This window comes from Podarcis gaigeae (genome assembly GCF_964106915.1).
Source record: "Podarcis gaigeae genome assembly, chromosome: 14".
Lineage (NCBI taxonomy): Eukaryota > Metazoa > Chordata > Lepidosauria > Squamata > Lacertidae > Podarcis > Podarcis gaigeae.
This window is the reverse complement of record NC_139690.1, coordinates 3591447-3601930: the sequence shown is the minus strand read 5'-3', so window position 1 is coordinate 3601930 and position 10484 is coordinate 3591447. Positions and strand designations below refer to the sequence as shown.

Sequence of the window (10484 nt, the reverse complement as noted above, 5' to 3'; positions counted from 1 at the left end):
AAGAAAAGTGTGAAAAGGCAGCACTAATATAAGGAAAGTATGGAATAATAATGCCCATTGTTTTCAAGCCTTGGAAACCCTGGGAACTATGCACAGTATATGGAAGGCACCCTAGAATTTACCAGTATTTACAACCCTTTAAAGGTAAAGGGACCCCTGACCATTAGGTCCAGTCGTGATCAACTCTGGGGTTGCGGCACTCATCTCGCTTTATTGGCTGAGGGAGCCAGCGTTTGTCCGCAGACAGCTTCCGGGTCATGTGGCCAGCATGACCAAGCTGCTTATGGCGAACCAGAGCAGTGCATGGAAATGTCGTTTACCTTCCCGCCAGAGTGGTACCTATTTATCTACTTGCACTTTGACATGCTTTTGAACTGCTAGGTTGGCAGGAGCAGGGACCAAGCAACGGGAGCTCACCCCATCATGGGGATTCGAACCGCCGACCTTCTGATCGGCAATTCCTAGGCTCTGTGGTATAACCCAGAGCGCCACCCACGTCCCTTACAACCCTTTAGAAAGAGCCAATTGTGATGTACTTTAAACCTAGACAGTGCAAAAAGCATGTATAAGCTAAAAACAAATTTGTAGCAAATCTACTCAAACAGTAACAGCAGACAATTGTACTGCCAAATGACATTCCACAAAAGTCAAGGAGCTCCGTGCATCCGCTTTGCATGCAAAGGGACCCGGGTTCAGTCTTCAATGGCGTCTCCAGTTAACACCAGGATGAGGAACCTGTGGTCCTTTAGATGTTGTTGGACCACTACAACAATCTCTGACACTGTTGGCCATGCTGGCTGGAGATGATGGGAGGGCACCAAGTTCTTTTGCCTGATCTAGCCCAACCTTCAGGATCCAGCAGTGGGCAGCCTGATGCCTCTAGGAAGCTCACAGCAGATGAAGATGACAATCATTACCTGTTGCTTGTTCCCAGAGATACACTGCCTCCATACATGGAGGATCCTCTTAGCCATCATGGCTAATCACTTAGCAGGCCTACCCTTCCATAACTCACTTTCCTGTGGCCTTCCAGATGTTGCTGGACTACAACTCTCATAATCTCCTGACCATTGGCTATGCTGGCTGGAGCTGATGGGAGTTGGAATCCCACAACCTCTGCAGGGCGTCAGGTTGTGCAAAGCAGTCTCATAGGTATGCATGTGCTACAGAACTCTCCGCTTACCAAAGTTTTTTTGGGTTGTGGTGCTTCAGGTGTTGCTGGACTGCTGCTGCCATCATGTCTTACTGTTGGCCAAGCTGGCTGGAGCCTCTTGTTCCTCATCCCAGATGTACAGAACAAGTCTGTGGTCCTGCTCTGTTACTAAGAAAGTTGCTAACTTTTCCCTAACAGGTCAAGGTGTATTCCCTAAGGTACCATATTTTTCAGGTTTGCTTCTCCCTATGGCGGTGATAAGTGATGATCTACCTGTACTGCATTCCATGTACACTACATCATTCACACACCCAAAGCTATAATTGTGGTGGCATAACTTGTACAAAAGTTTGCAGAAATGGTTTGGTATGCTCTTTTTAGTGGGAGTGAACCTAATGCCCTGAAGCCAACAAATATTTCAGATTCACTGACCTTTTTCTGGTCTCCTGCCTTTATGAGCAGCCTTCCTCCTAATTGTGCTGTTGGAGAAATGTGAGCACACACTTCACAGGATAGAGGCTTAAAACCAGGGCTTCATTTTACTTCTAGAGCATGGAGATCTGCCACAACGCGCTGCCATGGAGCAAATTCTTACTCCTTTTATGTAGATTACAGTGATACCTTGGGTTAAGTACTTAATTCATTCCGAAGGTCCGTTCTTAACCTGAAACTGTTCTTAACCTGAAGCACCACTTTAGCTAATGGGGCCGCTGCGCAGCCAGAGCATGATTTCTGTTCTTATCCTGAAGCAAAGTTTTTAACCAGAGGTACTATTTCTGGGTTAGCGGAATCTAACCTGAAGCGTATGTAACCTGAAGTGTATGTAACCTGAGGTACCACTGTACTGGTTTTTAAAAGTTTAGGTTGAAAGTAGCCCAGGGACGCGGGTGGCGCTGTGGGTAAAACCTCAGTGCCTAGGACTTGCCAATCGCATGGTCGGCGGTTCGAATCCCCGCGGCGGGGTGAGCTCCCATCTTTCGGTCCCAGCTCCTGCCCACCTAGCAGTTCAAAAGCACCCTTAAGTGCAAGTAGATAAATAGGTACCGATTTATAGCGGGAAGGTAAACGGCGCTTCTGTGTGCTGCGCTGGTGCTGGCTCGCCAGAGCAGCTTTGTCATGCTGGCCACGTGACCCGGAAGTGTCTCCGGACAGCGCTGGCTCCCGGCCTCTTAAGTGAGATGGGCGCACAACCCTAGAGTCGGACACAACTGGCCCGTACAGGCAGGGGTACCTTTACCTTAGCCCTGATTTACCGGGGAGCACATTTTTAAAAAAATGCTTATTCAAGCATTTATAAAAATTGTGAATGGCAAGCAACATCCTAAAAGAGACATTCCCAATTCTCTCTCTTGTCCAGCATTCCTGTTCTCATAGTGGCCAACCGGATTCCCTTGGCAAACCAGCAAGCAGCACAAGAGCAGTAGCTGTAGAACTGTTTGCTGGTAGATAGTTTAGCTTCATGAAATGGGAAGCTTCCTGAGAACTGATATCTTTTAAGTCTTCTGTCACCATAGTTTAATGCCACAATAGCATCAAACATACTGCTGGTGCCGTAGCCTACATTAACCTGACACCACTGAGTGCCAGTTCTATTGTTGTCATTTGGCTCTTGTTCTGTAGAATGTAGCAAAGTGAGCAAACTGCATTCCATGTGTGTGTGTACATGTGGATTGCATTTTTAACACTTTTGTTTCAAAATGACTTTTATTCTGCCCCATCTTACTATTAAGCTGTGTGATGTATGCTTGTGCTACAATCAAAGCTGCTGTGAATACAGTGGTCTGTGACTTGGCTAATTCAGCTTGGTAGAAAACCAGTTAAAAGCTAGTTTCAGTTTTAAAAGAAAACTTCAACAGAGTTTAATCAGCTACCTTGTCCTCTCCCCTGACAAAAATCCCCATTTCCAATGCTGAACTAAATCCACCCTATTTTTAAACTCCTACTCGCTGGAATTGACGTGAGCTCATTAGTTGGGCAACACTTCCTTGTGTGAATCTAACAAGGACTTCTTGATTGAATTCCAAGCATTAGCATCTGGGTGGGGAGGGGAGAAACTAGCTGGGGATATAAATTGGGAGTAACCTCATGAGGGAGCCCAGTCCATTAGCAAGATAGGAGCCACAACTAAGACAGTGCCTCCATCACAGTGCCAACATCAAGGTAACAACTGTAGTTGGCCCAATGTGCAACAGCTGTGGAAAAGGCAAAGTCAATTTCAGGGATCATTATGAAAGGGACTGAAATTAAATTGTCAGTATCATAATGACTTTGTACAAATCTATGGTGGAAAGGGGCAGCCAAAATGGTCAAAAGGTTGGAGCAAATCCCCTATGAGGTACCATTACAACCTTGGGGGCTTTTTATTTTAGGTGGTGAGTAAGGTAGTATGTGATAAAGCTGTACAAAATTACTCATGGTGTGATAGAATGCGGGGTCACCCGGACAAAGACCCTGGTAGCCTGATGTCATGAAACTGACCAGAGGGGCAGCAACTCAGGACCTAATGTTAAGTGGCATCATGGATCTGGTGTAAGATATACCGTATTTTTCTGTGTCTAAGACAATGTTTTTTGGTCACATTTTTAGTTGAAATTTAGTCAAAAAGCTCAACAACTTTGGGTGACCTCCCCCCCCCCCCAAGCTCAAAGTTGTTCTGTTTGTTGTTTAAAATACTGATTTCATAATTTTGGGTTCAAAAAAATACGGGGCATCTTATACATGGAGGCGTCTTATACACAGAAAAATACAGTAAGTGTTGTTGAGCCAATTGGAAGCACTGACCATAATGCTATTAAACTAAATGCATGTAAATGGCCAGCTACCAAGAAAATCCAACATGGTCAACATGGTTAATGAGCAGAGTAGAGAAGCTCTTGGAGACAAGAACGCTTCTTTCAATACATTGACGTCTTGTCTAACTGAAGAGGACAAAAAGGAACACAAAAGTACAAGTGTTAAGCGTGCCTAACCCCGAGTTAGATTGCAGTCTATTTCGCTGTGTTTTCTCTAGCTCTGTGTTTTTAAGAGCATACTTTTTGATACTATTGTTCCATAAGATTACTTTCTTTGATGGCTATCCTGGGAATTCCCATCAGTGGGAGTTTGTACTGAACTTCCTGTCTTTTTATCTTGCAAAATAAACATTGACTTTTGAGATTAACTGGTTGTTCTGACATCCCATTCACCAATGCGTTCTTCCTGCTTGGCTGACTGTGCTTGCATTGCAATATGCCTGACAGGGAAATCTTAAGAGCTGCTGCGATGAATGGCAGTTTTACACTGCATGAGCTTATGCTGATGCACTTAGGCTATGCAATTTCACTTCATCATCGACACAGAGATGTGACTGCTGTGCTTACTTCTAGACAGGGAATCCAAGTGAACCAATGCCAAATACTAAGCCTGTATAATCAGTGTTCACATCATCACACTCCTTTACTTGTATTTAGCATTATTAACAACTGTTTTGGTGCCTGGAGCCATCTGTTGATGGGAAGGGAGGGGTTTGCAAGAACCCGGTGTGAGTTGTTATTATTAGTTTCTGCAAAGGGAGTTGTCTCTTCCCGCACCAGGAAACATTAAATCACCCTGCAAGAAAGGGGGTGAACATCAGTTCGAAACCATAGGGGAAACATTCCTCTAAATATGACTGAAATGAAAGAAACACAGAGTGAGGGCTTTCTGTTCCTATTCTTCACCTACCTCAGTCAGAAAGGTTTCAAAGAAGCAAACTGGAATCTGTGGAACATGGTCTCAGCCACTTCTGGGCATAGCTAGATGTCTCTCTTGATGTGGTTCATTGATCTTGCAACATCAATTCAATGTCATACAATAGATAGTTGTCCATGGATGTGACCCACTCCTAGCTAGCCATGCCTGATGATGAAGTTCTCTGCCATACATACATCTTATTACGAGGATTCAGGTTTCCCATGACATGTTTTGCATACAGGAGGCCCCGAGTTCAGTTCCCAACAACTCCAGGTATGGCTGGGGGAAACTCCCAGGTTGCAGTCCTGGAGAGGTGCTGCCAGTTAGTGTCAACAGCAAGAAGGTAAGTGGACCAGTGGCCTGACTTGGTATAAAGCAACTCCCCTATATTCTAATCAGTCTTCACACATGTGGCCTGATTTTGACTCCAGCATCTCAGGAACACCTCTGTATTTTCCTCCATAGCAAGAGCACATCCAGCAAATGTTATCCAGATGGATTTTGTCCAATCTTAATTTATTTTACAAAATCAACATAAATGCATATCTGGTAGAGAACTCCATAGTGCTAACCTTCCAAGTGGCAGAAACAAGATAAACAGTTGGGGGGGAGGGGGAGAGAAATTGGGAAACAAACCAGATTCTTTTGCTACTTATCTCAATTGCACCTCTTGAGATCTGCAGTCTACCAACACATTTGTAGATTGCAAATATTTACAATCTTTAACCAACAGAGAAAAATCAAACACATTAAGTAACCTCTGCCTTTCCTGCCTGGTTCCAGAGAGCAGTTAGAGAGCAGTTAGTTTAGCTTTCTGTAAGCTTTTAAGGCAAAGGGGGAAAGCAAGTGAATGAGAGTGATGAAAAGGGAAGGAACACAAAACAAGCAATGTCTTGTGTGCATTTGGCCTTATGACGTAAAAAGCCGACAGAATTTCTGGCCTCAAACCAAATCCTAAATATTTGCACTGACGCATTTGCTTGGAATGCAGATTTGACACCATGGCTTAGAACCGTGAGCCACCAAAGGGTCGTCTTCTTTTCAGAACAAAACTTTCCTATGTGGCTGCAGAATTGCAGGATGTTTAACCACATCCAGGCCACACTTTGAAACCCATTTCGCTCCCATCCCACTTCCACAAAAAGGACACCAGTTCCTTGACAGAAAAGCTTCCCCGAACACAGAAAATGTGAACACTTCCGCCCTGGTAAACCTCCCTATCCAGCTTTCTGCACTTACAGCTCTGTCAGGTGTCCCCTTTGCCCCACTTGTTTAGATTTTATATTCCCTATCAGGGTTCTCACAATAGCTAACTGACTGCAGGTAATCTACCTTATCTTTATGGCAGTAGAAAGCAGGCCTACAAAGCAAAGAGCAGAAGGCAAACGTAAGTGGGTAAACAGCGGCTGCTTCACTTTACTCTGAATCATTTGTGAGTTGGGCCACCTTGTGATTTACACATGTACACACAAGGTTGATACATAAAGCACAAGCCAATATCACATAACTCGAAAGAACTGTCTATTTACATAGGTGCAAATATGTACAAGGAAGGTAGAAAACACAAAATTTCCTGATCTTTCATTGTGTAAAATCATCATGGAATGTACAAGGCATGATAATATAGAAGCAGTCAACAAAGGTCAACTGATCTTACTAGATCAATGGTAAAAAAGGTAAAGGGTAAATGACCCCTGGATGGTTAAGTCCAGTCAAAGGCGACTATGGGGTGTGGCGCTCATCTCACTTTCAGACTGAGAGAGCCGGCATTTGTCCACAGACACCTTTCCGGGTCATGTGGCCAACATGACTAAACGGCTACTGGTGCACGGAGGACCGTGACAAGTGCCAGAGTGCATGGAAACACCATTTACCTTCCTGCTGCAGTGGTACCTATTTATCTACTTGCACTGGCATGCTTTTGAACTGCTAGGTTGGCAGAGGCTGGGACAGAGCAATGGGAGCTCACCCCGTCATGGGGATTTGAACTGCCAACCTTCTGATCAATGGTATGCGATTTGTGGCCCTCCAAATGTCATTGGATTCCACCTCCTATCAACCTCCAGCCAGCATGGCCAATGGTCATGGAAGATGGGAGTTATTATTCAGCAAATTAATAATAATAATAATAATAATAATAATAATAATAATAATAATAATAATAATATCTTTCACGCAACATGGATTTTGAACCCACAACCCTGAGATTGAGAGTCTCATGCTCTACCAACTGAGCTGGTTTTGAGTACTTTCTGCTGCTACATCTTTCTGCAGACCTCCAGTCCCTTCACTGATCCAACCTCTGTCTACATCAGAAAATATTGTTACCCAACCTTCCAGCATGGGAAGTCTCAATTTATAGATGAATTTTAATAAGGCCACATGCAGACTATGCACTTAAAGCAATATGATGTCATCTTAAACAGTCATAGCTTCCCTCAAAGAATTCAGGGAGCTGTAATTTTTTAAGGGTGTTCAGTTGCTATGAGACCCCTGTTCCCCTCCCAGAACTACAGTTCCCAGAGTGGTTTAATAATAAACTCCTCTTCATGGGGAGCTCTGGGTATAGTAGCTTTGTGAGAAGAAAATGGGGCCTCCTAGCAACTCTCAGCAAACTACAGTTCCCAGGATTCTTTGGGGGAAACCACAGCTGTTTAAAGAGGTATCATTTATCATCTATCTATCTATCTATCTATCTATCTATCTATCTATCTATCTATCTTCTATCTATCTATCATTGTCATCATCCTTTTTAGATACGGGAGACTTGTTTTTTTCTTAGGTCTTTTCTTAGTTAATAGCTAAATATCCAACCACACTGCTGCTTCCTTAAATGTGTTGATGGCTTTTGATGGCTAGTGGCTACTAACTACCAAACATACTTTACTTGCACATGAACTGAAAAACAAACAAAGAAAGTTTAAAAGCTGAGCTGCAAGTAGTGCAGGAGACAGACATCTGAGTTGTTGCAGCTCCAAGAAACGGGTGCTACATCACAATCTAGAAATGCCTGTGAAATTTTGTATATTTCTACGGAAACATATTAGAAAACCATTCTAAATCTCAAGGGCTCTCATCTCACCAGGAAACAGGTAGTGTGGGGGAAAAAACCTGCTGTTGAAACTCTACCACTCAAGTTGAGAAAAAATAATCTCCTGGTTTGCTGAGGGAGAAAGTTCAGGTGCAACTTGCAAAAACATTCAAAGCAGATTGAGCCATGAGATGATTTTTAACCCAGTCCTGCTATATTATGCCTATCAGAGCCTTCCCATCATCAGTGCAGTCACTATAATCCCCACACATTTTACATACAGGAAAAGGAACACAGTAAATAGAGACTTGATTAAATAACAATTTGTTCACTTCTTCCTTCACATACACTCATTAAAGAAAAAAAGTAAATGTAACCAAGCTGTGCATCAGATTTTCCTTCAGGCAATGGAGCAGCACAAGGCAGGAGAGTGACTAACAAATCTCCCCCCCCCCCGCCCCCAGTGCTGCTTCCCCATAAGTCACCTTCCTCCTCCCGGCACCTTCTTTCCTTGACCTATGCAACACTCAAATGTATGTCTCTGAGATCTCAGTGAAGAGATTACTGGCTGCTAGCTAAGTACTTTAGGAATGGGTTGACCATCATACTAGATAGATCCATGTGCCAGGACCTCAAAACGTAAGTTTCTAAATTGTCTTCTTGGTGAGGAACCTTATAGGCATTCACTCAGAGCTGCTTTCCATAGATTAATTTGTAGCGCAGGTACTCTTCTAAGCACTGTAAGGCATAGTCATCAACTCTGGGGTCAAACTTGTTGGCAAACAGGTGGTGCTGGGTGATCATCCAGTGTAGGTCGCCTGCCCCATAGACACACACTGCTCGCCGGTAAGAGCCTGAGCAAGGAGGATAAGGGGCCCCCTTACTGATGTCTCCTTCACTGTAGGACCATTTCACCAACCTTGGAATGGCGTTCATGTCCGTCAGGTCAAATTTAGCACTAAAGGGGACTGACCCTGGGACTCCTGGCATCCGGTGCAGAGTGGCCCACAAATGTTCGTCTGGGCTATAAGTATCTTTGGACCACTCTATCAGTGCTTTTGCCATTGGATCTTCAAAAAGATGTTGAACAAACTCTCTGGTGACCACGATGTATGCGTTCCCAGTGAACATGGGGGAGCTTTGTGGAGGGGGGTTCTTTGCAGTGGAGGTTCTCACCACAGAATTCGTCACTTCGTGCCGGTACTTCCACCGGCCCTTTTTGCTCTCTGACGGTTTCTCTGACTCCATGTTGTTTTTCCCATTCAAAAGCTTTAGAGCATGGACAATCTCTGCGTTGGTTTTGATGGGGAAGTCTGTCCCACAGGTGTTCAGGAGGTATTTCCAATGTACTTTGCTCTGAAGGAGGTCTTCCATGCAGTTCAAATCAGCTTGGACCCTGGACCACGAAGCATACACAACACGCTCCAGCTTAGATGCCACAAAGACATTCCCAAAGCAGGAGGCGATGGCTCGCACTGCCTCTTGGAAAGGTTCTGGGGCCTTCTTGTCAACGTGGACGCAGTACACATTCTGGGGGGCATAGATGGACCTCAACAGTCTCTCAAACATTTCAATCTGATCATGGACCACCATGGAGTAAGCGATGGGGAAATCCTCCTCCTCTTTGCTCAATGGGAACTCGATAAACCTCCGGCTTTCTTTGAAGAGTCCACAGTCCTCAGTCATGTTGAGGTACTCTTTCTCTCCCAGGAGAGCCCTTCTGTTTTTGAGTTGCAGCCTGCTCAGAATAGCCTTCTCGATCTCTTTGGCGTCCCCTCTGCTGATCCGTGAGCAGCTGATATTTCCCTTGGGAGGGAGTCTCACAGACTGGTAGAGCCTGTCTTTGCAGAACTGAATACCAGGGTCTGCGATGTCTTTCCCCAAGTGGCTGAAGTCACACTGCCAAGTGGAGTATTTCAGAAGGCCAGTGGCAAACAGCATCAGGCTACCAAACACCAGCAGGCGTGAGAATCGACCCAGGAACTTTCTTTCCAACCAATACATTTTGGGGGGCTGAGAAGGACCCTGATAGTGAAGCCCAAAATCCTTCTTCCAGGCCAGTAAACTCCTGAGCCTACTCAAAGGTTTCTTGCCATCACCTTGGCAGCCACAGGTGCTCTAAGCAGTGCTTCCTCAGTCCAGCCTGCCTCATATCTGTGCTGCTGCCAAACGTAACCTGAGAGCTCAGATGAGCTGTCAGGCGTCACCCAGGGAGGGAGGGAAGAGGCTTGTTTCACAGCAACGTCTTTTCACCCTGGAGATGTTGCAATCCAGTGCAAAATGAAAAACAGGATGTATGGGAGGTTTAAAAGAGGCTTAACTTTCCATTAGAGCATCAGTGAACTTTAATAAGTTACTTGATTTTCTGGTAGATCTGGGATTCTAAATATTGTCTGTACCAAGAAGAATATAATGCGAAAGGTGGCATTTGTGATTATCGGGATCTAGTGGGGGAAAGGTGTGGTTCCAATTGTGGAACTGCCTTCGCCGAAAGACTCATCTGGCATCTGCACTGTGTCTTTTCCATATCAGGTGAATCATTACATTTTCAAAAATCTCCCCAGACTTTTTAGTTTCAGTTATTTCCAA

The 10484-nt window shown here is 44.5% G+C and overlaps 1 protein-coding gene across 1 annotated transcript; it reads right to left on the bottom strand.

Moving 5' to 3' along the window:
- Positions 1-8087: 8087 nt before the first annotated feature.
- On the bottom strand, positions 8088-10079 carry GCNT3 (glucosaminyl (N-acetyl) transferase 3, mucin type). Its single transcript, XM_083710782.1, has one exon. It carries the CDS (start codon positions 9897-9899, stop codon positions 8583-8585), a length of 1317 nt encoding a protein of 438 aa, XP_083566908.1. The 5' UTR covers positions 9900-10079; the 3' UTR covers positions 8088-8582.
- Positions 10080-10484: the final 405 nt, after the last annotated feature.

What these genes read in the sequence shown, in the direction of transcription:
- GCNT3 (XM_083710782.1), bottom strand. Translation starts at nt 9,899, where the DNA reads ATGTATTGGTTGGAAAGAAAGTTCCTGGGTCGATTCTCACGCCTGCTG.